This window comes from Balaenoptera physalus, assembly GCF_965194825.1.
Source record: "Balaenoptera physalus genome assembly, chromosome: 5".
NCBI classification, from domain to species: Eukaryota; Metazoa; Chordata; class Mammalia; order Artiodactyla; family Balaenopteridae; genus Balaenoptera; species Balaenoptera physalus.
This window is the reverse complement of record NC_138884.1, coordinates 148,629,054-148,655,205: the sequence shown is the minus strand read 5'-3', so window position 1 is coordinate 148,655,205 and position 26,152 is coordinate 148,629,054. Positions and strand designations below refer to the sequence as shown.

The following is a 26,152-nucleotide window of genomic DNA, read 5'->3' as shown; positions in this document are numbered from 1 at the left end:
TAAAGTGTGTTGTCACCTCGTCAGTTATGGTGCTCAAACACTAAATACTTTCAGTGAGGATTGTAATTCGGAGTTGGTTTTCTCCTTCCTACCACTTCTGGCCTTTTCTGTGGCGCTGGTGTCTGCTCTTGCCTTGTCCACTAGAAGACGGCCTTTCATTGGTGTCTTGTCCTCAGTGCCAGAACCTGCACGATTCAGAGCACTTAACATGGCTCATCGTCAACCACATGCAGGATCTGATCAGCCTGTCCCACGAGCCTCCCGTGCAGGACTTCATCAGTGCTGTCCACCGGAATTCCGCGGCCAGTGGCCTTTTCATCCAGGCAATTCAGTCTCGTTGTGAAAATCTTTCAACTGTAAGTCTCCCTGGTGCCGGCTGTCGCCAGTTTTCTCTGGCTTAAAAATGGAGGGTTGGCATTTTTAAACTGCTCTTTCCAGCGGGCAAACCCCTCTGCTGTCATGTCTCTCCTTCTCTCAAACCGCAGCCCACCACGCTGAAGAAAACCCTCCAGTGCCTGGAAGGGATCCACCTGAGCCAGTCGGGCGCCGTGCTGACGCTGTACGTGGACAAGCTTTTGTGTACTCCATTCCGTGTGCTGGCTCACATGGTCGACACCCTTGCTTGTCGCCGGGTGGAGATGCTTCTGGCTGCAAACTTGCAGGTACTGGGAGAAAACACGGCTGTCGTGTTTTACTGAAAACCTGGCAGGGCAGGCGGGACACTTGGCTGGCTCCTCCTCCACGGGGATGGTCTTCACGTGGCCACCGAGGGGGGCGTGCAGCACGGATGAACTGGTCACTCCTTGTGCGTCCGCTACGGGCGCTTCCTGTACTTCTCCTAGTCCGCCTTTGCTACCAGAGCCGCACGTGCCCCTTATCTTCTGGAAATGAGCACAGGTGGCTTTGACTCTTGTGCGTTGCAGCCCCACTGACGTGTTCTTGTCTGCTTTAGAACAGCACGGCCCAGCTGCCGGCGGAAGAGCTAAGCAGGATCCAGGAGCACCTGCAGAGCAGCGGGTTAGCGCAGAGGTAACGCCGGGGCGAGGTGCTCCTTGCTTTTTGACTGTAAAGACTAGGGTTTGTGAGGGCGCAGACTCGCAGGTTGAGAGGCTGGCGTGCCGTATTGGTGGGTTCACTGCAGGAGGGCCTTGAGAGAGAGCCTTCCGAAATTAACACAGTCGGATCTCAACGTGAACACAGTCGGATCTCAACATGTACACAGTGAGGAACAGCTGGCAGTGTCACCTCTGCCGCGATAATGCGCCATGGCTGTGTGAGGGTGGCGGGTGTTCCTGTGGCCTCCACTCACCATCTGCGATGAGTCATCGATCAGCTCTGTCTTAGCAAAAATCAAAGCCTGTGATCTAATTGCTAAATAAGACCTGGCAGAGCTGAGAGACGTTACCTAGTTCTCGGCGAGAATTGTTTCTACATCTTGTCAACATTTTGTCTCTCTGTGGCTGTTTATCACCTAATTTTGTTTGCAAAGTCTTTTTGAGGCCTTTACCAGAAATCCTGATGTCTGTTACATGAGTGTATTTCTGTGACTGCAAAATAAATGAAGAGAAGCCTTTATCTTCTCTCCTCCACAGCAGGGAAAACGTGTGTGAGAGAGGATCTGGTTACTGTACTGTGACTTCAGTGTTAAGAGTAGCTGTTGCTGGTTTCTTTAATCGAGAAGGGGTAGGACGTGGGCAGTACGAGGCTTTAGGTGACTTGTCTGTATGCTGGGTGACATACGTTGTAATTTGCATCATGAAGTTGTTGTTCTCGTAGCAGGTGGTGAGAGGTGACACTATCCCTATTTTCGACCCTAGACTTAGTATTCAGGCAGACGAGGAGGGGTAAAAATATTTTGTGCCAGATGAGGTGATTCTTTTATGAAATGAATGTAAATTGGTATAGATTGTATATTGTGGGGAGGTAAAGTAGGAGATTTTGTGCACTGGGATCTTAGGTGGTCCGTTTTGTGTTTATAAAGAGTGCCTGTATTAGCTGTTAGGCCGTGTATTGCCTGCTGCAGTGTTTGAGTATAAATGAAATTTCTGAAAAATACTTCTGGGGCATAAACTGTGGTTGTTACTAGTAAACTGGGGCCTGAATTTGCGTCATGACTTGAGTGTCGGTGGGAAATAGCTCTAAACAGAAAGTTTTAAACGTGTCGCCTTGCTGTAAGAAACCACCGTTGCTCCCTCCCGTGCAGCTGTGCCCTAACCCGTGTGCGATTGGATTCCAGACACCAAAGGCTCTACTCCCTGCTGGACAGGCTTCGTCTCGCCACCGCACCGGCGTCGCGTGGCCCCGCTCCTCTGGTCACGCCCCACCCGCTGGACGGGGACGGGCCCCTGGCACTGGAGACAGTGAGTCCTGACAAAGTAAGTGTCCAGCACGTCTGGGTGTGACACAAAGGCCTCCTCGGGGCACTGAGTGCCTCTGCAGCGGGTGGCTCAGGCGGCAGGACGTCCTGGCGCTCAGCACGGCCCCTGAGGGCTCTCGACCTGCCCTGTTTCTTGCCAGCAATGGGCACAGTCACATCAGCGACAGGACCCATGAGGTCCAGCCTGGGTCTTTAGCAGGGGGCGTGGGGTGAGAAAGGAAGTGCTGACTTGGGTCATTAGTAGGGGGCTGAGGGTCATGGTGATTAATGGAGAATCAGGAGATGGGTGGCCACGACCTGCCCACCTGGCCTGTCTCCCTCTCCTTATGCCTGCTGACCCGCTGCATATTGACCCCACCACCCCAGGGGACCTGGTACCTTGTCATCACACTCCCCGCTCACACCTCAGAGCGGGGGGCCATCTGGGGCCTTGGTGGGGCCTTGGTATGCTCCTTGCCTGGAGAGAGTTCATTTTAAATATGAACTTGGAGTCCAAAATCCAGCAGCCCAGGCGTAGATAGCAGAGTCCGGGCCGCTGTTCTCAGGCATGGTTTGTTCAGCCCCTCCGCTGCACTGGCCCTGGGGAGAGAAGAGCAAAGCAGACCCCCCAGTAGAAGGTGATCAGCACGACGCCCAGCAAGGGGTGGGCAGGGAGGTGGGCCCGCTCCCCTCAGTACTTCACTGAGTTTGGGGGACAGTGGAGCGTTCACCAGGTGAGGGGAGAGGGTGCCCAGACAGGTAACAGCAAGTCCAAAGGCACAGCCCTCATGCCAGTTCCCATGGAAAAGGCCTGTGGGGCGCTGAGCAGCCCGCACAGCCACAGCATCCAGTTTTGCCAAAGCTGTATTCATGGTCCAGGGAGGCCACTTGTCCTTTGATCTGGGGCCACAGGACATGAGGGTCAGTAGGAGAAGAAGCAAGGTGTATCCGGTCAAGTTGGAGCCCCTTGAGAGCCTGCCCAGTCGCATCCCATCATCCACCTTTTCTCCTCCCCAGGACTGGTACATACGTCTGGTTCAGTCCCAGTGCTGGACGCGGTCAGACTCTGCACTGCTGGAAGGGGCAGAGCTGGTGAATCGGATCCCTCCGGATGACTTGAGCGCGTTCATGATGAACTCGGTACAGTGGAGCCGCAGGACCCTTGGGAACCCTTTCTCTGGTTACTCACATGTGTTTGATTTGTTTCATTGTCACGTGACCTAATTGCCATGTGCGCCACTTACCTTTGTGCCTTAACAGCAGAGACCCTAATCCAGACAGGACAGGATGTTATTTCAGCCACGTTAGAGTCTAAAAGGAGGGGAATTGTGTTTAACTCACCTTTTCGTGCATTTAAAGAAAATAGGTTCCCTGAGGTTATAATGAGTCCTGACTGCTTGTCTCGTGCTCATGAGCAGAAGTACTGAGATGGTGCCATGGTGCGTGATTTAAGTGACCTTTTCACGATGTTATGGGATTTAGTAAGCGCCCCCCTACCTGGAGCGGGGTCCGCTCCCCCACTGTGTGCAGTGAGGCCCCCTGCCCTCACTAGGTGGCACACAGGCCTGCTGGGTGGAGCTGGCCCAGGAGCCCTGGCAGGGCGCCCATGTCCCTGTCCTCAGCTGTTGGACCGGTGCTGTGAGGGGTGGAGCCCCCCTGATGGTGCTGTCCAGCCACAGCCTTGGCAGGTTCCTTCTCAGACCTCCTGGGACCAGCAGCCGATAAACCTTCAGGTGTTAATAGTGCTGCCTGGAAATATGCCACGTGGGAGTGAAGCAGGGATGTGGGGGATGGCAAGGACCGGCGGGTGTGGCGTAGAGAGCCTCAGGGTGCAGCCACATGTTCCCAAGCACTGACCCTCCCTCAGTTTGAAAGTAAGAGCTACATGGGGAAAACAGGAGAATTGGCCCAAAACCAGTTTGCCAAACTCATTTTAAGAGCCATTCAGTGACAGCTGATTTGCTGATAAGCAATAAATTTGCTTAATAACCAACTGAATTTTCCAAATTTGCTCATTAGACTTTTAACAGCATTAAAGAAAGGCTCAGCTGCAACAGCTAGGGGTCGATTTTGGTCACTGACGGTGACATGTGCTTTTCTGAATATTAACTAAATTAAGACTGGCCAAAAAGATCCTTAAATGGCTTTAAAAAGTTGGCAAAGCACAATACAAATTGAAACAGTATTGTATGAAATGCTGTTTTTCCAATCAAACTTGTGGCATTTATACGACTGCTTTGATTTATTTCAGCTGCTTTTGAACATAACTTGTCTTTTTCAAACGTTGAGATGTTTGGTGTTTCACTATTTCTTGGATGGCACATCAGCTTGATTTTGTATCTTCATCAATTAAAATTTCATCATATTAAATATTTGATTTCAAATAAATCTGAAGACATAAAAAAATATTTCTTTAAAATTAAAGTACCCAAAAGAGACCAGAAATATTCTTCACTGATCATATGTTAAACGGAGATGTTCATTTATTTGTAACAGAAGTAGAATAAGGTATTCTTTCAAATGTTTTGGATGGCATACTAATCTGTTATCTCAGAAATGTTTGCATTCTCCTCTACTGTGTTTCTCTTGCCCGACTGAAAGCTGGTAATCGTCATTGTTGAACCTTTAATGCCCCGATTCAGGAGTTCAACCTGAGCCTGCTAGCCCCGTGCTTGGGCCTGGGCGTGCGTGAGATCTCTGGGGGCCAGAAGAGCCCCCTTTTTGCAGCAGCTCGCACGGCAACTCTAGACCGCGTGACCAGCGTGGTTCAGCAGCTGCCCGCTGTCCACCACGTGTTCCAGCCGCGCCTGCCTGCAGAGCCTGCCGCCTATTGGAGCAAGTTGGGTGATCTCTTTGGTAATTAAAATCAAAGTCCCCTTAGTTGTTTTTTTTTTAATTATTTATTTATGGCTGTGTTGGGTCTTCGTTTCTGTGCGAGGGCTTTCTCTAGTTGCAGCAAGCGGGGGCCACTCTTCATCGCGGTGCGCGGACCTCTCACTATCGCGGCCTCTCTTGTTGCGGAGCACAAGCTCCAGATGCGCAGGCTCAGTAATTGTGGCTCACAGGCCCAGTCGCTCCGCGGCATGTGGGATCCTCCCAGACCAGGGCTCGAACCCGTGTCCCCTGCATTGGCGGGCGGATTCTTAACCACTGCGCCACCAGGGAAGCCCAAAGTCCCCTTATTTTTAAAAAATGCTGCAGAGCCAGTGCCATGCTCTGTACCGAGTGAAAATACAGTCCACACTGTCGATCTGATACACCAAAGGCACTTACAGAGGCCACCGAGAACCTGCACTGGGGCCCCGGCTCTGCGTGTCTTTTGGTGTGTATGCTGCTTGGCCGTTCCTTGACATGGCCTGGGCTCGGGGCCTGCGAGGAACGCAGGCTCAGCCTCGGGAATGTGGGTCCTGGTCTCGCGGGGTGATGGGTTGTGTGCCTGTGTGCTTCCGCGAGCCATGTCTTTAGTCCCCATCAGATTCTCGGCGGGGGGCCCGACTGCCTGTCTTTCAAAGGTCAGAGCCTCTGCTGAAGGCTCTTGCCCCCATGGAGGCCTTCTGTTTCAGGGGATGCCGTGCTGTATCGGACCCTGACCACTCTGGCCCGGGCCCTGGCCCAGTACCTGCTGGTGTTCTCCAAACTGCCCGGCCACTTGCACCTTCCTCCTGAGAAGGAGAGGGACACCGTGAAGTTTGTGGTCATGACCCTCGAGGTAAGAGGCAGCTTGGGAACTTGGCGCTCAGTGCAGAGGGAAGAAGCTCCTCCATCTGAAAATGCAGAGCTGTGTGCAGCCCGGCGCCCGCGGCCTGTCCTTCCAGCAGTGACCGCTGTCACATGTCACATCCGTCCCCTGCTTTGCCGAGCTCCGTCACGCCCCTTATTGCTCCATTCCCCACGGTTGCCTTGTGAGGTTGACAACACAGCCCTTCTTGTCCCTGCCTCAGGGCAGGGGAGGGGGACACTCTGAAGAGTCAGGTCTGGGACCTGGGCTCCCGCCCAGGGTCTCCCGAGCCTAGCATGGGGAGTCGTCATGCACTTATATGTGAGTCTTGTTTCCTTGATGCTAAGATACTTTTTTGATTTAGTACAAACCATCCATTTAAAAATTTTTTCCAAGGAAAAAGAAGCCGTGCAAATGTAGTATGTATCCTAATTTTAGATACTTAGTAAATAATAATCTGAGAAATTTGTTATATTTTAAATTGAGCAATAAACCTGATATTTCAGCTGTGGGGAATTGAACACTGTGTTAATACTTATAAACACCCCCAAAACGTGTACATACGTGTGTGCATTGCCTTTTTGTACGACTTCTGGAGAAGAGAGTTTGGCCTGCACCCTTGGAGACAGAGACAGGGCTGACCCAGTGCCGACACCCCCTGCCACCTCCCAGCGGGGAGGGGGGGCGTCCAGAGGGGATTTGCACAGCTGTTCAGAAGGCGACAAATAAGCCCCTACTTGAGCCAGGCCGAGCCAGATAGCTGTGACCCCTGCCCTTTAGGCTTCAGCGTAGTAGGAAGGCTGGCAAACAATCGTACGGTTACAATACAGAGTGGCCCCTGCCAGCCGTCACGTGCCCGCTGCGTGCAGGACCATACGCCCTGCATCATCTCATTCAGGTCTCACTGCAACCCTGTGAGGTGGGCTGTTATTCCCGTTTCACAGATGAGAGAAGCAGGGCTTAAGAGGCTCAGCGACTTCATCGGGTTCACCCGCTGGGAAGTAGCCATTCCAGCATTTGAACCCCAGCGCGGCTGTCAGGTTCAGCCTTCGTGACTGCAGCTGAGGCGAGGCCCTGGGCGGTGGGCGCCCCGAGGGAGAGCCTAGCCCGCAGGCTGTGCGGCCAGGGCAGGATGCTGGGGGCGGGCAGCACGTCATCTTGGGCATGCTGCGTTCCGCTCCCAGAGTGGGAGTGGGCGGGGGGACTGCAGTGAGCAGGTGGGTCAGGATTGAGCCGGAGGGAGCTGGGGATGGTGGCCCGAGAGCCATCCCTCTGGAGGGAGCTTTGGACGGTTGCTCGACGGCAGGGGGTTCTCAGCTCCCCTGCCAGCCCCCGTGGCAGGAAGGAGGTGTGGGTCAAACCTGCATTAACACGCGCCTGCCCTTCCAGGCCCTGTCGTGGCATCTGATGCACGAGCAGATCCCGCTGAGTCTGGACCTGCAGGCGGGCCTGGACTGCTGCTGCCTGGCTCTGCAGCTGCCCGGCCTCTGGCGCCTGCTGTCGTCCGCTGAGATGGTGACCCACGCCTGCTCCCTCATCCACTGCGTGCGGTTCGTCCTAGAAGCCCGTGAGTCCGCCACCAGCACGGTTTCTTGCCTCTGTCTCTTGAACCAGTAATCAGCTCCGCAGATCTCGTCACAGACGTTCATTTTGTGCCACCTGTTTGCCAGGTGCTAAGTTGGGAATTGGGGGTGAAGAGGTGGATGAAATATGGGCCTTGCCTCAATCTCCAGTATCTTGGGGTCTACACTAGAATTTAACTTGAATTTGCTTTTGCAGTCATTTTGTTTAGATTTTGGAATTCTAGCTTTCATAAGAAATACTTCTAATTTATGTCCCTTTGATTTCTGGTCCTAGTTGACTGTTTCATCCTTTTAGTCCTAGATGATCATAAGATTAGTAAGATTGTATTCAAAAAATTACTTGTTTTCTGTTATAGTTGAAATGCTTGTTTCTATACTGCACTGTAACACTAGTATATTGAAACATAAAAGTGACTTACTCTTTTCAAGGGACGATGCCCTTAACAAGGGCTATTAGCCACAATTTTTAAAAAATTGGACATTAGAGTTTACATGTTGGAGGGTGTTTTGAAGTTTTGTATTTTTAAATTAAGCATTATAGAGTGGTGTTTTGAAGAGTCATTGTTTAAATTGTTTTCATCTGTGCATTTGTAGTCAACTTGAAAACGAAGATCCAGGGGCTAATTTATCGAAGCCAGACTTCTTGGGGGTTGCATGGATGCTTTCAGCAGTAATGAATCATGAACCATCTGATAAAGACCCCCCGGGTTAGGGTGGCAAACAGCAGACAGTGGGAAGGACTTGGAAATCCGAGTGTAGAAGTCCAAATCCTTGCGCATTTTGGATTAACCTAGAGATTGATACCTGAGTCTGGTGCGTCTAAGATGGTCTAAAGTTGATTCTAGGAAATCTAGACCTCATTTGACATAGTCTATCACTTTGAAACATTCATGAGGCTGCACGAATGTGAAAATCTGAATGAAAGGAATGGGAATTCTTCTGTTTGTTCTGTTGTGGTTTTAGTTGTGGTGCAGCCTGGGGACCAGCTTCTTGGTCCAGAAAGAAGGACGAACACCCCACAGGCCGCCAGAGAGGACGAAGTGGATTCAAACACACAGAGTACGTCTCACCTAGTGTCTTTGGGGGCTTGAAATTCATTCACAGAAGAGGCCTTTAAAGCGGTCAGTGTGGACGTGTGAAGCTGCTTTCACTTGGCTGTGTCCTGGTGCTCGTCCCCGAGTTCGGGGGCGATTCGAGGGGCTGCCTCGCACGTCCCGCTGGCGGGCACCCTCTGCTGTCTGGCTCCCTGTGAACACCACACTCCGCTGGGGTGTCGCGCTCGTGGGGGAGCCTCCTGCCCTCCATCCTCGCTCGCTTTCCCCACCACCCCCCGCCTCTGTTTTCACCCTGCACTTGCTGCTTCTGTGTCCTTTACCTCAGACTCCGAGCTCCTTGTGGGCAGGGCGTCCGTTTTCCTTCTCTGTGTTCTCACTGCTATAAGTGATCAACACATGTTCGTTGAGTAACAAATGAATGAATAAAAATACTAAGAAACTTAAAGTTAGTGGAAATACCATGTGAATATTAGGTAACCTGAGTGTCTGTTTCAGCCATATATTTTGGTGGACTTTTAAATGAAAATTCCTCCTCTCCCTACAGAAAAAAAAAGAAAAGAAAAAAATACACATCTCATTCATTTAAACCTATTCAAAATCATTTAAACCTAGATTTAGCCATGTACCTTAGTTTTTCATGTACTTTCTCCCGACTCAGGTATTTTACTCTGAAAATGGTGGCAAGGCAGGTTGGGAGGAAAGCTTCTTGTCACCAGGGGCCTCCAGGCTCTTTCCCCAGAGGGTCTGGTGGGAATGCCAACCTGCAGCCTGTCCCACAAAGGTGGGAAGTAAATGCCCCACCTGGCAGTTCTTGGCTGTCTTTCTTATGGAACACTCTTACTTGGAATATCGAAATCTTATCCGTGCTCTGTTGGCTTAAGAAACATGCCTTTGTAATAGCAGGTAGATAAATGCTTTGTGTCTTTTTTTGCCAGCTTTTGCTCAACCCCAGTTATGACAAGAGTGTTCCTGTTGGTGGTGTTAAGATAGGAATTTTTCTTCTTGTTACCCACTCAAGGTTTTACAGTTGCACAGCATCTAGAAGCGGTGGTGTTTTGTTCACAGCCAAGCTCTTCTCTGAGCCTCTATCTCAAGACTCTGGTTCTGCCATCCCCGAGTTTGTGACTTAGTGATTCCTTACTGATAACTGAGGAACGTGCAATCACTCACTTCCTGCTCGGCCACCTTCTGGCTGTGTGGCCTTAGCAAGTTACTGCCCTGTGCTTCTGCAGTACGGATAAGAATAGTACTCACCTGATGGGGCTGCCAGAGGATTAAGTAAATTAATCCACATAAAGAACCCATGACAAGTGCCAGGCTTGCTGTAAGTGCTCAGGGAATGTCACCGTATGTTAGTTGTAATTTGAATTTCCATCCCTCTGAAGATAGTTGCGGCGTTTCACGTGGTTGAGTCAGAGCAGGCAGGCCCACTGGCTGGAGCATATGTAGTTCGGGTTAATGCAATTGTGCTCGTTCTCCATGGCCCCATTTAGGCTGGTTAATTTCATCCTGGCCAGGGGAAGAAGCTCGCTTTCTTTATCACCTCAGTAGGATGGTACCTCTTAAAGATGGTCCCGGAAATGGTATTAAAGTCCCCCTTGTTTCTCGTAGTTCAGGGCTCGATTCCTTAAGTCCAGCAGTCATCCCTTCTCTCTATGAAGAAGCTGCCTAGACTGTTGAATCTCGTGGACGGTGGATAGTATCCATCCGCAACCCTAAGCATTTATCAACTTGGCAGATAATTTTTTGGCACATACTCTATGCCAGACTCAAAGTGAGGAAGAATGTGCCCCTGCCCTCGAGGTGCAGTGGTTCTTAAACCCTCAGGACGTGGGGTTTTCCTCAGCATTCTGTCTCAGGACTTCTCGGGTAGGACTCGGCAGCCCGTCAGAATCCCTCCACCAGCCGCCAGAACCCCTGATCTTGGGGAAACGGTGAACCGAGGATTACAGCGTGGGTCTCTACACACCAGCCTAGGGGCGAGCGAGCACAGGGTCCTGGGAGAGCCAGAGAAAGCCAAAGCCCCGGGGAGGGGCTGAACCCTCCTCCTCGGTGTCAGCTGGCTGCACATGCAGGGTGGGTGGGAGGCTGGGACCAGGTTCCAGGTGTTTGTGCCAGTCTTGGCCGATATGGAGAGGACTGCTTGTTTAGATGGATGTGAAGGAGGTGAGATCTGTAGGCCTTCAGCGACCGCCTAGAGTCTCGTGGGCTCCACGTTTCTGGCAGGCGTGGCCGGCAATGGGGCTGTGCCTACTATCTGCGAGGGTGGGAAGGTCAGGGGGAGGGATGGTGGGTTTGGGGTGTGTTTTGACAGAACGGTCCTCTGTCACCCACGGTGCCTGTTTAGACCCTCAGTATGTCGCTGCAGCCTGTGGGATGGTGGCCGAGATGGTGGAGGCTCTGCCGTTGGTGCTGGCCTTGGGCCATAAAAGGAACAGCAGCGCCCCAGCGTTCCTCACGCCAGTGCTCAGGAACATCGTCGTCAGCCTGGCCCGCTTGCCCCTCGTCAACAGCTACACGCGCGTCCCGCCCCTGGTGAGTCTGGCCCTCCCTTTGCACAAGACCCAAGCAGCGAGGGGGACGCGCGGGCAGGCCCCAGGCTCAGGGCTCTGAGAGCACGAAACCGCTTAGATGCCCACTTGCGGTGGCCAGAGCATGCCTTGGTTGCATTCGCGACACCGGGCTGGTGTCCTCGGGCGTGATGTGGCTCAGTCGTTGGTAGAAATGCTCCAAAATGGGGTGAGGCATCCTCACATGATGAAATGAGATTTTTTCTCTCACAATGCTGGATGTGATTCCGAGGTCCTCAGACTCGTCTGTTGAACGGGAGAGCAGAAATTATACCTCCTGGAGTGGGCGTTTCCCTTTAGGTGGTCACCCTCGGGGGCAGCTCGGGGGTACGGCACAGCTGCAGCTCCTGTGCTCTTTTAAAGCTGCCTTCGGAACCAGGTTCAGGTGGGCGGCGTAGTGGGACCCGGCTTCACGTCACAGAGGGGCCTGGGCGGGCGGGCCGCGGGCCGCAGGAGGCTGCACTGCTGCCCTCACACCTGCTGGAGGGAGAGGTGGGGCGATGGGCTGGCACCCGCAGGCTGGAGCCGGCAGAGGGAGGTGGGCCGGGACCGAGAGGCAGGCGCTTGGTGCCGCCTGGAAGGGTGCGTGCCCGCCGGCGGGGCTCAGCCTCTGTGCCTGTGAGGTTCCGCAGCGGCTGCACCGAGGCCGTGGTGTGCCCCGACCCTGAGGGTGAAGAGGGTTTCGCTGTGGGAGCTCTTTCTGAGGAAAAGCCCAGTGACGTGCTGCCCTGGGGTCGTCGTGGAAACTGGGAGTTGTGGGCGTTGGTGAAACCCGGCACCCCGGGGTGGGGAGAGCTGGGAAGTCAGGTTTGGGTCTCAGCCCAGGCGCCGCGCTTGGGCCTTCGCTGCATGTGTCGAGACGGCTCACCTTTGGGTGGGAGTGGGGAGCCGATGCAGGCAAGCACCGTCCGGAGGCTTCGATGGCTGGCCCGGGCATGGGAAGAGCTGCCCAGACCACGCACGCTGTAGATGAAACTCCGCGAGCGTGGGCTTGAACCCACGCGGCTCCACGACCCTCCTGTGGATGTGCAGCAGGGTTCGGGGATCAGGTGAGAGGCTGAGAGGGCATCTTCCAGAGGCCAGTGGGCGCTGGGGCTGCGGGGGCCAGCCGGCCGCCTCCTCGAGGCCCACTGGCCAGCTTCGGGGATCCAGAGTGCGAGCTCTGGCCGGCAGCGGCCTGTGTCCTCCGAGGGGGTCGGCTCGGCCGGTTGGGAGCTGGGCTCCTGCTGCCGGGGCAGCCTCGGTCCCTCCGGTGTGCGTGGCAGCGCCAGACGACAGAGCTGGACTTGACGGAGTTTACAAATGGCTGGCGTGGCTCTTGTCGTGCTTGCTCGCGGTAAATATTTATGTGTGTGGCCGAACCTCACGTGCTCCTGCCAGCCTCTAAGGGTCGGGGGCACCTGCGTGGGCAGCCCTGGGCAGGTCTGGGAGCCCCCGCGGCACCGGCGCCCAGGGCCCTCCCTCCGCCGTGTCTGCACTCAGGAAGAGGTGGCCGCCAAGGAGCTGCGCCGAGAGAAAGCGTGTTTCCTGGCTCCCTCGCGGTTTGGCCATCCTGACTTGACTCGGGAGACTATGTCTCTTTCATCCTCTCAGGTGTGGAAACTCGGATGGTCACCCAAACCAGGAGGGGATTTTGGCACCGTGTTCCCCGAGATCCCCGTGGAGTTCCTCCAGGAAAAGGAAGTCTTCAAAGAGTTCATCTACCGCATCAATACGCTAGGTAGTCCGGGTCTCCCCTCCGGCGTGGTTACACGTCATCATGCCTGCCCTGGGGGAGCCAGGGCTGCAGTAGTGGGACCCGTCTTCTCCTTTTATTCCACAAAAGAGTTAAGGCATAACATAATCGTGAATACGTTCTGTAATGTACACAAAGCTGTCACAGTGAAAAGTTTGATCCAAGTTTGTGTGTGTGTGTGTGAGTTTAATGCCAAATTTTCATGTGCCAGACTTGTTTCAGGTCAGGCAGGGTACCCTAGTAATTGATAATGCTAAGCCAGATTCAGCATTTGTATAGCACCTAAGCTAAAGGGCAGCAGTGATTTCCTCTGAGTGCTTCCTATGTGGTCACTGATGCCCCTTTTCTCGGATGCAGAACCAGCAGCCTGGGCGAGATGGAGCCAGAGGTAGAGGTGGGGGGAAGTAGGCTTTAGGTGGACAACACTGGGCTTTGTGTAGTGTGGGGCACGTCGTTTTAACCTCTGGGTTTTCCTGTCCTCAACACCCCCATTCTTGTCACTTGTAGCCCTAATACAAGTGACATGGCCACCTCCACCTCCAAGGTCACGGGTGGGGACGTTAACGCAGCCCTCGAAACAATCGTTCATCAAACAGCACCTTGAGTGCAGCTTGTGACGGTGCTTGAGGGTGGCCCCTCAGAGATGCCTTCTCGGAGGGCTTGAGCACACACACCCCTGCTAGATTACATTCTTTTTTGACCTACTGTTCTTCTTGGTGGGGTCAGAGGGACCAGCGCTTTAACTTTTCTAACAGCTGTACTGAGGTGGAATTCACACAGCACACCCTTCACCCACTCAAAAGTTCAGTTCTGTGTTCTGGGGTGTACGCTCAGTCTGGGGATGTGATTTCTGGAGGACTTTCCAACCCTCTGGTGAGCAGGGCAGAAGCGACTCAGACCCCATTTGAGTGTAGCCTGCTCAGATGTCCCTTTACTTCATTGCGTCTACACAGCAGGGCTCCAGAGGGTGCCTCTCACCGGGCTACCTGGGCTGAACTCAGCCTGGCCTCTTGTGTGGCTTTGGACCTGTGTGCTTCGGTCCCGTCACCACTGGGCTCGGCTGGCAGTGTTGCCGCGTCGCAGCGCTGTCGTGAGGGTCCAGGGAGCGGCTGTATGTGGCGCCTGGGCCAGTGAGAGCCGGAGGGCCCAGCTGCCACATGGCATCGAGAAGTCTGAGCAGCAGGGGACCCTCTGTCTAAAGTGACATTTGCATTTCTAGGGTGGACCAGCCGTACCCAGTTTGAGGAAACGTGGGCCACCCTCCTCGGTGTCCTGGTGACTCAGCCCCTCGTGATGGAGCAAGAGGAGAGTCCGCCCGAAGTAAGGCCGCGTGCGGGCGCCGGTGTCTGCTGGCCGGCACACGGGCGGTTACAGCAGCTCGCGAGTCATCCGTGGTGGGGAAAGGCAGGGCAGCAAGCTCTTACTTTTCTGTCTTACCGTATTTTTAAAAGGTAGCCAGATCATGTCATGACTGGTGTTCCAGAGCAGGAATGAGTCTCCCCAGGGTCTGGGCACCCTAGAATCGCGGCCGGAGTGCGTTTATCACAGTGCTCTGCCCTTTCAGGGTCAGTAGTATTATGTCCTTTCTTGAAAATATTTTTGAGTTTTGTTTCTCAATATTCAGGGTACAGTGTGTAGCAACATTTCATCAAAATGAAAAGGCACATCATAAAGGCCACACATACGTACCTGTGTTCATTTCTCTTGACTGTTTTGTGAAAATTTTATCAGGCTTCTTGGGGTGTTAATGCATATTATGTTACTTTAATATTAATAAAAAACATGTTCAGATAAAGCAAAGCCTGAAACATTAAGTCATGAGATACGTTTTTAATTCTGACAGAAGGTATGGTGTGAACGTCCAGAAATGGCCGTTCAAAGAGTATATATGTCAGACATCATCAAGGTTGTTTTTCACAGGTGTGGAACTAACAGGTTGTCATATGCAGAGTCCCTAAAATCAGTGAGGAAATTTAAGGACAGTTTCTTAAAAAGTAATTCATATTTGGAGGTTTGTGCCTGTAGGAGACCTTGCTTTCAAAAGCAGCCATTTGCCCATCAGATTCATCTCAAATCACAGATGTGTGTGGGTTCTGGTGAACTTAGGCAGACACAGCAGGACCCTGGCTGGGAAGGCACACCCCCCTGTCGCACTCGGGGGCCCCCGCCCACAAGGCCACGTGGCTGGACAGCCACGGCCCGCAGCTTCTGCCCACAGGTGGGGCAGCGGTGGTTGCCTGTGTTGTGACTTGGTGCCGTGGGCTCTCCTTCCAGGAGGACACGGAGAGGACCCAGATCCACGTCCTGGCCGTGCAGGCCATCACCTCCCTGGTGCTGAGCGCAATGACTGTGCCCGTGGCCGGCAACCCAGCCGTGAGCTGCTTGGAGCAGCAGCCCCGGAACAAGCCCCTGAAAGCTCTCGACACCAGGTTCACCCGAAAAGCCCTGTGTCTCCAGGGACGGCCGCGGTGGGAGCAGGGAGGTGCCAGGGTGCCCTTTCCCTTGCTGCCAGAATTAAAGACAAGAACCCCGTGCAGGGGGTGCAGATACAAAGTGGCTTGGTGGCTGAGGCCTGATGACTCGGGCATCCAGTGTTTAGGGCAGATTCCGAAGGAGCTGATAGAACACCTGCGCAGGGCCTGCAGACGGGAACCGCCCACAGAGGGTGTGGGCACGGGGCTTGGAGGTGCCTGTGTTTCCTTGAGGCAAAGCTGGGGAAGCCTGGTGGTTTTCACTTGTAAGATTCGGAGGAACCAGATGTTCTATGACCTTTGTTCTGAACTTTAGGTTTGGGAGGAAGTTGAGCATCATCAGAGGAATCGTAGAGCAGGAAATTCAAGCGATGGTTTCAAAGAGGGAGAATATCGCCACCCATCACTTGTACCAGGCATGGGACCCCGTCCCTTCTCTGTCTCCAGCTACTACAGGTACCTGTGGGGAGAGGGCCGGCTGTCCCTGGGGCTTGCGGGGAGGATGGGTTGAGTGTGGGTGTCAGCCTATGCCCTGGGCCGGTGGGCACAGCTGGACAGCCCCGGCACCGAGGCGGGGTCCCAGGAGGGCCCGTCCACAAGAGCTGTCGTCTGGGCTCCCAGAGGGCTGCCGGCTGGGTAGTCGCCTCGTTCGCGGCTACTGACTCTTAGCTTTTACACCTCAGCCCACAACCGGTTCCGGTTCAGAGTCTGAAGCTGGTTTGTTACAGAGAAAAAGTGATAATTCAGCATCGCCCCCCTGGCCCTGCCAGCTTAATGGGTTGTGAAGGGATAGAACACCCCCGAGCCCCTCGCGGCCGTGCAGGCGGCACTCACGGGCCCTCGCTCCTCAGGTGCCCTCATCAGCCACGACAAGCTCCTGCTGCAGGTCAACCCCGAGCGGGAGCTGGGGAACACGAGCTACAACCTCGGCCAGGTCAGTCCCCCAGCCTCCGTCCAGCGCGAGGCCCCGTGGGGCGCGTGGGGACCGGGGGGCCTGTCCGGGTTCTCAAGTTCCTCCCCACCGCACCCTCTGCAGAATAAGCATGGCACTCTTTTGCATTTGTGTGGAGCTTTGTTAAGCAAGTAATGCAGAAAAACGGGGTCCTCAAGTGACTGCCAGCGAGAGGACCAGTTTTGAAAAGAGATCCAACGTTCTGGTTCAGTTTTGTGCCGAGACTTCACCCCGATGTCCCTTCGGAGCGAAAGTGTCCTTCCTTAGAGGCCCTTTCCTTCCCTCTCCTCGGCTGCCCCCGCCTGTCACTTCATCAGGTCTTTAGTCCTGAAGGCAGAGCGCCCTGAGCAGCCCTGCTGAGTGCTGGGGCTGCTCGCCTCAGGGACCCCGGGCAGTACCTGCGGCTCAGCGCCCCTTGCCTCCGGCCCTGAGCGTCGGCCCCCGTCTTGTGCCCCTCGAAGGTGTCCATCCACTCCGTGTGGCTGGGGAACAGCATCACGCCCCTGAGAGAGGAGGAGTGGGACGAGGAGGAGGAGGAGGAGGCCGAGGTCCCCGCACCGTCGTCCCCGCCCACGTCTCCAGTCAACTCCAGGTTCCCGTCTACCTCTGTGTTCACGCGATCGGAGAGCTCTGATTAGTCACTTGACTTTCCGGGGTGCCTCTGGAAATGAACCTCTCATCTCTGTTGGGGGGAAATTGCAGGAAACACCGGGCTGGAGTCGACATCCATTCCTGTTCGCAGTTTTTGCTCGAGTTGTACAGTCGCTGGATCCTGCCGTCAAGTTCAGCCAGGAGGACCCCCGTCATCCTGATCAGCGAGGTGGTGCGGTCGGTGAGTTTGCCTCCCCCCCGACCCCCGCCGGGGGTTCCTGGTCTCTGGGCGCCCGTGAGGGGACGCGTAGACACGGGTGGAGGATGAAGTACTCCTGGAGCCAGTGAAGGAGCGGTTTCCACTGGTCCAGTCCCTGGCAGTGCCACCCGTCAGTCCAGTGGGAATGTCGTGGGGACGGCACGTTAACCGTAAGGTCTGAAGGGTCACCGTCCTTGTCCACGTTGTCTCCTCGGGGGCTTGTGATGGACGGTCCCCCGACCACCAACCCACTGACCACCCGACCACCAATTGGTGCTTGAGAAATACCAATTTAGAGCAGTTGTTCTCCAACTGTTGGCCAGGGGATTTCTTTGCATCCTTGAGATTGGTGGGGACCCCAAGGAGCGTTGGTGTCTGTCGGTGACATCCATCCATGCTTGCAGTATTGGAAGTCACATCTGAGAAGTTTTAAAACAGTTACTTATTCAGTGCTGGCTTCTCTACGTCACCCAGGTTAGCCATCCAGCAAGGAGAGATGCCCAGTTACTGGAACCGTCTTGTTACCTGTGCAGCACAGGGTTTTTATTATTTTTACCGAAAGATGTCTCTTTTAGGTAATGACAAACTTTTTTTTTTTCAAGTCTGTTTTTCTCAATACTCCTTTAAAGGTTTCTAAATGGTTTCATATCTGGTCAAGTTGAGATTTTTAAGAACCTCATTTTTAATTTGTAATGTAAGTTACAATTGATTTTTTCAAAAAAGTCAAGTTTAAGTTCTGCTAAAGATCTTAAATTTTAAAAAGTTATCCATTTAAAAATAATAAGGATAACAATTTCTATTTTAAAATAAATTTTTAAAATTAGTTTTTGTATACTTTTGTAAATCTCTTTAACGTCTGGCTCATTAGAAGTCCCCTGGGGGGACTTCCCTGGTGGTCCAGTAGCTAAGACTCCACGCTTCCACTGCAGGGAACGAGGGTTCGATCCCTAGTCAGGGAACTAAGATCCCACATGCCGCATGGCGTGGCCAAGACTCTTGTATCTCCTCTGTATTCAGTCTGTTAATATTAAGTAATTTCTAGAAAATACCACTGTACAGTTGGGAGAGCACAGGAGAGAAAGGCAAGTAGGGTCTTAGCGTTTTTAGGAAAATAGTTTTGACCTTGTGGCCCTGAGCGGCTCACCTAAGAAGTGCTCTTTTAGATGATTCGCTGAGTGTCCTGCTGGCTTGTTGGTTCAGCTCGCCTGGGGCCTCTGAGAAAGGGCCAACCCCAGCCTTCCCTCACCATCCTAAAGAAAAAGGGCCTTCATGCCTAATCAAAGTTTGTTTTTAGATGTAACGTGAACACTGAACGTTTCGGGGAGACAAAAAGAATCATTGCCAAAGCATTGATTTCCAAAACGATCGCCCATTTCTCCATTCCGGGGCTCTCGGTAGCTTCGCTGGTGGCGGCCTGGGGGCGGGTTCCCACACGGCAGCAGTGTGTGCGTACAGGCACTAGGAGGACACGCGGGTACAGGTTTACAGTGTAGTTTAGGTTTCCGGGTTTTGTTGGTTGCTTTTCCCGGTCAGGGCTCCTGTGAAGTCCCGCGTTGCGCACTTCCCATAGCGTAACTCACCCCTTCCTGCCCGAATGTCCCGTCGCCAGCTCCTTGTGGTCTCAGACTTGTTTACGGAGCGCAACCAGTTTGAGACGATGTACCTGACGCTGACAGAGCTGCGGAGGGTGCACCCTTCGGAGGACGAGATTCTCCAGCAGTACCTGGTACCCGCCACCTGCAAGGCGGCCGCCGTCCTCGGGATGGTGAGTGGGAGGCGGCGTGGGGCCTTGGTGCGCGTCGCTGTGGAGTGTGCGGTGCTGGGCGAGCCTCAGTTGGGGCTCCTGTCCCCTGGTCCCCCAGGTTATCCCGGTGCCTGTCCCCGGAGGGGCTCGGCTGTGCCGGCGGGGGCAGCGGGGCTGGCTCCTCCTGGACGGTCGCCCGTGGTCCACAGCGCCCCGCTCTCCTTCTCCGTGTGCTGCAGCCCCCCGTGCTCCCGGTCCTCAGAGCCTCCTCCCGAGGCCGTTTGTCTCAGTGACCCTGTGCTCCCACCCCCGGAGCTGGATCCTGTGCTCTGTTCTGAGCCCAGGGCCCGGGCGGGCCTTCTCCTGAGCCTTGTAGCTGTGCCTCTAGCTGATTGGGACTCGCCGTCTTCTGAGGCCACATCACCACGCGGTACAGACACAGGAAGTACTGACCGCAGGCCCTGCCATTTCTTAGAGCGTGTTAAAATACCAGCCCTGCCGTTGGAGGCAAATAGCGTGACTCCAGGCCATGTGGCATCAGCCGGTCACTGCTGTTTCTCGCTCAGATGTCTCCTGGAATCCAGCTCTATGCTAGAATAGAGACTCATTCCCTGAACAGACGCAGGGGTGGCCGCCATGAGCCGGGCATTTGGGACCATTGGCGAGGGGCGAGGTGGCACCCAGGTGCCTCTCCCACGTCCCACACGCATGCTGTCTGTCCTGACTGCGCTGCCATTTGCGGAGCTCTCCCCTGTGCCCCACACACCCTGTGTACAGGCTGGCGGAGGTGGGGCCGCCACGATCCCACCTGCTCCCGAGGAGGCCGAGGTGGGGGGTTGCTGACTTGCTCCAGGTCGCACAGGACGGGGCAGACGTGGGGTGTGAGCTGGGGTCTACGACCGGAGCCCTGACCGTCCCCTCCTTCCCGACTGTTCCCCCATTGAATTTGTTCCTCCGAGCCAAGGCCCAGAGCAGGTACCATTCATCCTGGGTGGCCTTCGGCCCTGGGGCCAGGCTTGAAGGGGTCCTTTTGTCGTTGCGGGAGTTTCAACTGCTGGGTTTGTTTTCATGGTAATTGTGTTTGTGCTCTGGCCTAGATCCCTGAGGTAAATGTTGTGTTGTCAGTAAATGGAGCGAGTGAGCATGGTTTTCAAGAAGAGGCTTAGGCAGGATGGCGCGGGGACGCGGACTCCCGGCCCGGTGTGAAGGGCAGCGCAGTTTCCCTCAGGACGCTGCCTTTCTGCAGGTCGTGGCCTGTGCCCCTGTGCCCCTGTGCAGCACCAGCGTTCCCGTTCCCCAGTGTGGGGAAAGCCGCGCCCTCCGGCGGGCTCTGGTGGTGGTCGGTGGCCTTGGGTGTGGGCAGGGGGCGGTCCTCAGCACTGTCGGCTCCACCGGGGCCCCAGCACGGAGTTCCTGGGGAGGGCTGCAGGGCCAGGCAGCCGTCGTGGCTTTTGCAGAGTGAGACAAGGCCCTCGGCCAGCGGTGGTCGCCTGTGTCTGGGCGGGGTGGTCTGTGAAAAGCAGTGGTCGCCATCTCTGCCTTGTGACCGTGTCTTCTCTGGTGAAAAGCCGATCTGAAGTGCGGAGTGTGGTGCTGAGCGTTTAGGTTCCTGCCTCTCTCCGTCCTGCTTAGGCTGCTGAGGGAAGCTAAGACCATTTTCGTACAAGTTAGCCTAGGCTACCGTTGCGGGTCCCCAAGGCCACACCAGGAGGACACGCAGGGCGCACGTATACTCGGGGCTCTGAACCATCACAGTGAAAGGCTGTGAAGCAGCACCACCGAAGGGAGAGGGCCCGGGGGCGAGGTCCAGAGGAAACAGGCGCCAGCTTCCAGAACCCCGTCCCGTGGAGTCACGCGGGCCGCGTTCCACCCCCAGCGACACGCTGTCCCCAGGGAAGCTCGTCAGAGACTCAGAACCGGGGCTCTCACTGGGGGCCCGCAGGCTCCGCAGGCCCCTCTGCCGGGCACACACCGAACTGCAGCCCCGGGGAGGGGGGAAGGGTGCCAGCACAGACACAGGAGGGGAGGCCCAGGGAGCCCCCCATCCCGACACCCCAGCTCCCGGACGCCAGCCCAGGGCCAGCCCCGCACGCAGGCCCGACCGCAGCGCGAGGCCGGCCTCCCTCGGCCCCCACGGCGCTGTGAGGCTAGCCCCCGCGTGTGCTGTGCCCCAGGACAAGGCCGTGGCAGAGCCGGTCAGCCGGCTGCTGGAGAGCACGCTCCGGAGCAGCCACCTGCCCAGCAAGATCGGAGCCCTGCACGGCGTCCTCTACGTGCTGGAGTGCGACCTCCTAGACGACACCGCCAAGCAGCTCGTCCCGGCCCTCAGCGACTACCTCCTCTCCAGCCTCAAAGGCGTAGCCCAGTGAGTGGCAGCGGCCAGGACCTCCCGCTGCTGCCTCCCTCCAGGCCTTCTGTCTGACCAGGGGTGGGGGGCTGTGAGAAGTGACGTTCCGCATGTCAAAGCGTACGTCACACCCTGGCCGTATCATGGGCAGGGGTCAGCGGGGACCCAGGCAGGCACCCTTCTCACGGGGACAGTGGCTGAGGTCACTGAGACAGGAGGACACCACGTGCCATCGCGTGGGAGTAGCCGCCGTGCGTGGCTGAGCTTGGCCCTTGTCTCGTTCTCAGCTGCGTGAACATCCACAGCCAGCAGCACGTGCTGGTGATGTGCGCCACGGCCTTCTACCTGATTGAGAACTACCCCCTGGACGTCGGGCCAGAGTTCTCGGCATCCATAATACAGGTGCGCGGGAACGGGCGTGGGCTCCGTGCTCTTGGACCTGCGCAGTGGGGCCCTCGGTTGCTTTCATCTGGGGGAAGAAGCCTGAGCGACAGGAGGCCGGGCGTGGCCTCTGACTGGGAGGTCTTGCTTCCTGTCCAGATGTGTGGGGTGATGCTGTCTGGAAGCGAGGAGTCCACCCCGTCCGTCGTTTACCACTGTGTCCTGAGGGGCCTGGAGCGTCTGCTGCTCTCCGAGCAGCTCTCCCGGCTGGATGCGGAGTCCCTGGTCAAGCTGAGCGTGGACAGAGTGAACGTGCACAGCCCGCACCGCGCCATGGCGGCCCTGGGCCTGATGCTCACCTGTATGTACACAGGTGAGCAGGGGGCCACCTGTGCCCGGCGGGTCAGTGCCGCCGAGCTCCGACGCACGGGACGCAGACCACAGGCCCCTCCGGTTCTCAAGGTTGCAGAGCTGTGCGGGTGCCGGAACCCCGCCTGGGAGCGGGTCTGCAGGCGGACCCCTGGGCCCTGTGTAGCTGGGCTGGGCCCTGGGGTGCTGGGGGCTCCCTCCACCTGGTCTCAGATCATCTCTAGGGGTTTAGGAAACTCCTGCATGAGTTCCAGGCCCTACTTACACAGCCTGTGCGGTTTTACAAATGAAAAGAACTGAACGGCTTTGTTTCAGGAAAGGAGAAGATCAGTCCAGGCAGAACCTCAGACCCCAGCCCTGCCGCCCCCGACAGCGAGTCAGTGATTGTGGCCATGGAGCGTGTGTCTGTTCTTTTTGACAGGTAAGAATGGAGCCCCCCCTGCCCTGCCCTGCCCTGCCCTGGAGCTTTAGCCGGGAGCTGCTGCTTCCTGCACACCCGCTCTGCTCTCGGCCCGCCGCTGGGGGCTGCCTGCTTCCTGCCTGTGCCCTGAGCGTGCTCGCGCTGCCCTCGGGCTCTGCTCCAGCGGGCAGTCCTAGGACCCCAGCGCCCGGGTTTGGACTCGACTGGCTCCGAGGCTGTCCCCAGTGCTGGCGTGTCTGCTGAAGGCGAGGGGCAGTCCGGCCGTGCGGTGGTGTCGGGAGGGCCTGTAATGCGACTGGCCGGCAGACCTGCTGCCTTGTGAGAGGAGTCTTGGCGCCACGTTAGCAGTGGCTCAGGAGGCTTCGGTAGACCGTGGTACAGACTTAAATGACAAACACAGACATCTTTGAGAGCCTGCCCCCGACGTGTGTGCCCTTGTGTCTAGGACTGGCTCAGTTTGCGGCCCTGTAGAGTAGGTGAGGGGCCTCGTCCGACTTTGCCGCAGGCCTCTTGGTCCAGGCGACGTGCTGTGTCTGTGGCCTTGGGGCAGCCGACTCCGCACCACTCAGCCTGACAGGTCTGGTCAGCTCGGTCAGCAGGAGGCCAGTCGGGGTTTCACAAGAGCACACTTAGCAGGACCTTCTCCGTCTGCTCTGGCCAGGCGAGGGGTTGTGGGAAGCTGGGCGTGGGCTGTTTTCACGTTGAGCGTTGAAAGCGTTTACAGTCATTCTTCCCTCACATTCATTGGGCCCTCCACGGTGGGCAGAGGCGCCCACGCTCAGGCCCCTGCCCACGTGGGGCTTGCGTTCCCATGCCTGCTGGTGGGATAAACACTTCAGCCAGTGCAGTGTTGGCGTTCAGCCTGACCACCCTCCAGACGCGCGGGGGGACACTGGCTTGACAAAGCTGACTTTCAGTTGCGAGTGTCGCCCATGCTGGGCAGCGGCTGGCGTCTGCAGACAGGTGGGTCAGGCACGCCTGGGCCAGTTTCCAGGTCCCTTCTGGTGCTTTTCAGTCACACATAGCTTTTCTGTACAGTACTCGGTATCCACGGGGATTGGTTCTGGGACCCCCCCACGGATTCCAAACTCTGCTGATGCTCAAGTCCCTGGTATAAAAGAGTGAAGCACAATCCGCCTCTGTATCCTCGGGCTCTGCCTTCATCCAACCAACCGCGGACTGAAATTCGGGTGTGGAACCCACGGATACGGAGGGCCAACGGTGTGCGCTAACGGGACGGTAGCGTGAGTAGCCTGCTGGCCGCCTTCCCAGCTGGCACCTGGAAGGACGCTGCCCAAGATGCCCGCTGAGGGTGTGTTGAAGGGAGGTGCCAGGAGGGCACCAGGGACAGGCGGGTGAGAAGGGGGCCTGGCCGAGACGCCGACAGGTCCAGGAGCATGTGGACGCTGGTGAGGACAGGCCCTAGCGAGGGCGCGGTTCTGTTACGACTGACTTAATTCCCCCATAACGCCACTGCCCCAAACCATTTCTGCTTGTTGCTTCAGGGCCCCTTTTTGGCTTGGGGGCCCCCGCGCGGGTTGGGAGCCGGGCAGGGTGGGGCTCTGACCCGTGTCTCCCCCCTGCAGGATCAGGAAGGGCTTTCCCTGTGAAGCCAGAGTGGTGGCACGAATCCTCCCCCAGTTTCTAGATGACTTCTTCCCGCCCCAGGACGTCATGAACAAGGTCATCGGAGAGTTTCTGTCCAACCAGCAACCGTACCCGCAGTTCATGGCCACCGTAGTGTACCAGGTGAGGGCCCAGCCCAGGGGAGCCCCCAGACCGGGTGCCTACTACCCTCTGGACGTGTCGGCCCCGGGGACTTGCCAGATCCTCCCCTTGCAGCCAGCCGCCACTCTTCCCCGAAGCCGGTGTTGACGGGGTGGCCCCCCGGGGCCCTCCGCCCTCGCAGGTGTTCCAGACTCTGCACAGCACAGGGCAGTCGTCCATGGTCCGGGACTGGGTCCTGCTGTCCCTCTCCAACTTCACGCAGAGGACCCCGGTTGCCATGGCCATGTGGAGCCTCTCCTGCTTCTTTGTCAGCGCTTCCACCAGCCCGTGGGTTTCGGCGATGTATCCTTGCCTGGGTCCTGGGGCCCCGCGGGGCGTAGCACTCCCAGCGGCAGCACCGCCGTCAACATCCAGGTTGACGTTTGCGTTAAGGTTTTGGAAACCTAAGCTCTGCAGAAAGCCCGGGTGTCTAGGTGATGTTTACTTTAAGCCCCAAGAGAGTAAGCCGTGGACAAGGCAACAGAAAACCGTGTGTTCCCTACGCATAGCAGGAGGGGCGGGGCCGGGGTGTTGCTCTGAGGAGTGCGGGGGGGCAAGGCCCCCCCCAAAGAGCTCCTCCCGCCTGCTCGTGGGTCCGTGCAGCTGGGTGTGTCCCTCGTGCTGCTTCTCGTTATTCTTTGTCACGTGCCTCGTATCACTCTCTTGGGTAAAAGCTTAAGTGAAGATCCAGTTGCCACCCCCAAGATGCTGGCTGCCAAAGGGACGTTCCCCTCCTGTCAGCCGCCCCCCAGGACAGACCGCAGAGCCTCGGAGCAGACAGCCGTCCTGGCGCTGTCAGCGGCCCGGGAGGGTGGCCCGGCTCTGCCCTCAGTGCACGGGTGCCGGGCCAGGTAGGTGCTGCCAAGAGAAGCGCCCTCCGCGGGGGCTCTGGCTTCCCGGAGCCAAGGTGGGAGGCAGCTGCCGCCTCCACCCCGTCCGCAGCTTGGCTTCGCACTCGGCGCTCCCGGGCCTTTGGCAGGCCTGTGTCGGGGCAGAGGTTTTCAGGGAGGATGGGAGGCAGGCCCCCCCGCACTTGCAGCCTTGCGCCCTTAACCGCCCTGCCAGCCTTCCCCACGTCGTGAGCAGGATGGGCAAGCTGGAGCACGTGGACGTGCACCTCTTCTGCCTGGTGGCCGCGGACTTCTACAGACACCAGATAGAGGAGGAGCTCGACCGCAGGGCCTTCCAGTCTGTGTTCGAGGTGGTCGCCGTGCCGGGAAACCCGTACCACCGCCTGCTGGCTTGTTTGCAGAATGTCCACAAGGTCGCCACGTGCTGAGCGCCCACACGGGCGGGCGGAGGCGAGGTGGCGCCAGGACTCGGGGCCCCGCCTGCACCGCGCGGCTCCCTCACCGCGTGCAGGGAATGTATGCAGGAATCTCTGGGGTGGAGCCTGAGCCCTTGCAGGGAACAAGAGCAGCCGTTGCCGACCCCTCGTGCTAGAGCTAGCGGTAAACGCCCGTCGCCCGGTGTGTCCTTCCTCGTGTGCAGCCTGTTCGCTGTCGCCGGCTCACGGCTGCTCCTGCCTCGGCTCTCGCAGGTCGGCCGTTAGCCCCTCTGCTGTCCCGCAGGCGGGAGGTGACGCCACGGGCCTCCAGGAGCACTCCCCGCATCTCCCCAGTGAGGCACGGGGTCCTGGGGTCTCGTTGGCTCCCGCAGGCCTGCGTGCCGCGCTGGCGTCGGGCCTGGGCCGGGTGGGGTGGCTGGGAGCACGACAGCCCGCGCCGTTCTTCCCTGTCTCTGTTTTCTTCTCAGGATTTAAAGTTTAATTATATCAGTAAAGAGATTAATTTTAAGGTAACTTTCTATGCCCGTGTACAGTCTGTGCATTGC

The 26,152-nt window shown here is 56.6% G+C and overlaps 1 protein-coding gene across 5 annotated transcripts in view; it reads left to right on the top strand.

The window, feature by feature from the left end:
- HTT (huntingtin) overlaps positions 1-26,120 on the top strand; it is a 136,701-nt gene extending 110,581 nt beyond the window's left edge. For 3 of the 5 annotated variants that reach the window (XM_082464327.1, XM_082464328.1, XM_082464325.1), the window contains 25 exons: positions 177-356; positions 486-662; positions 953-1,029; positions 2,237-2,375; positions 3,374-3,496; positions 4,999-5,212; positions 5,920-6,065; positions 7,464-7,641; positions 8,621-8,716; positions 11,060-11,247; positions 12,876-13,002; positions 14,237-14,337; positions 15,292-15,446; positions 15,805-15,944; positions 16,340-16,422; positions 16,902-17,032; positions 17,143-17,272; positions 18,900-19,055; positions 21,209-21,399; positions 21,669-21,783; positions 21,922-22,135; positions 22,447-22,552; positions 24,139-24,301; positions 24,462-24,622; positions 25,385-26,120. In XM_082464327.1, coding sequence (XP_082320453.1) covers positions 177-356; positions 486-662; positions 953-1,029; positions 2,237-2,375; positions 3,374-3,496; positions 4,999-5,212; positions 5,920-6,065; positions 7,464-7,641; positions 8,621-8,716; positions 11,060-11,247; positions 12,876-13,002; positions 14,237-14,337; positions 15,292-15,446; positions 15,805-15,944; positions 16,340-16,422; positions 16,902-17,032; positions 17,143-17,272; positions 18,900-19,055; positions 21,209-21,399; positions 21,669-21,783; positions 21,922-22,135; positions 22,447-22,552; positions 24,139-24,301; positions 24,462-24,622; positions 25,385-25,598 — 3,705 coding nt within the window. In that variant the 3' untranslated portion in view covers positions 25,599-26,120. Of the gene's footprint in view, positions 1-176; positions 357-485; positions 663-952; positions 1,030-2,236; positions 2,376-3,373; positions 3,497-4,998; positions 5,213-5,919; positions 6,066-7,463; positions 7,642-8,620; positions 8,717-11,059; positions 11,248-12,875; positions 13,003-14,236; positions 14,338-15,291; positions 15,447-15,804; positions 15,945-16,339; positions 16,423-16,901; positions 17,033-17,142; positions 17,273-18,823; positions 19,056-21,208; positions 21,400-21,668; positions 21,784-21,921; positions 22,136-22,446; positions 22,553-24,138; positions 24,302-24,461; positions 24,623-25,384 lie in introns of those variants that run through there. The other 2 variants (XM_082464326.1, XM_082464329.1) reach the window with 2 other exon arrangements.
- Positions 26,121-26,152: the final 32 nt, after the last annotated feature.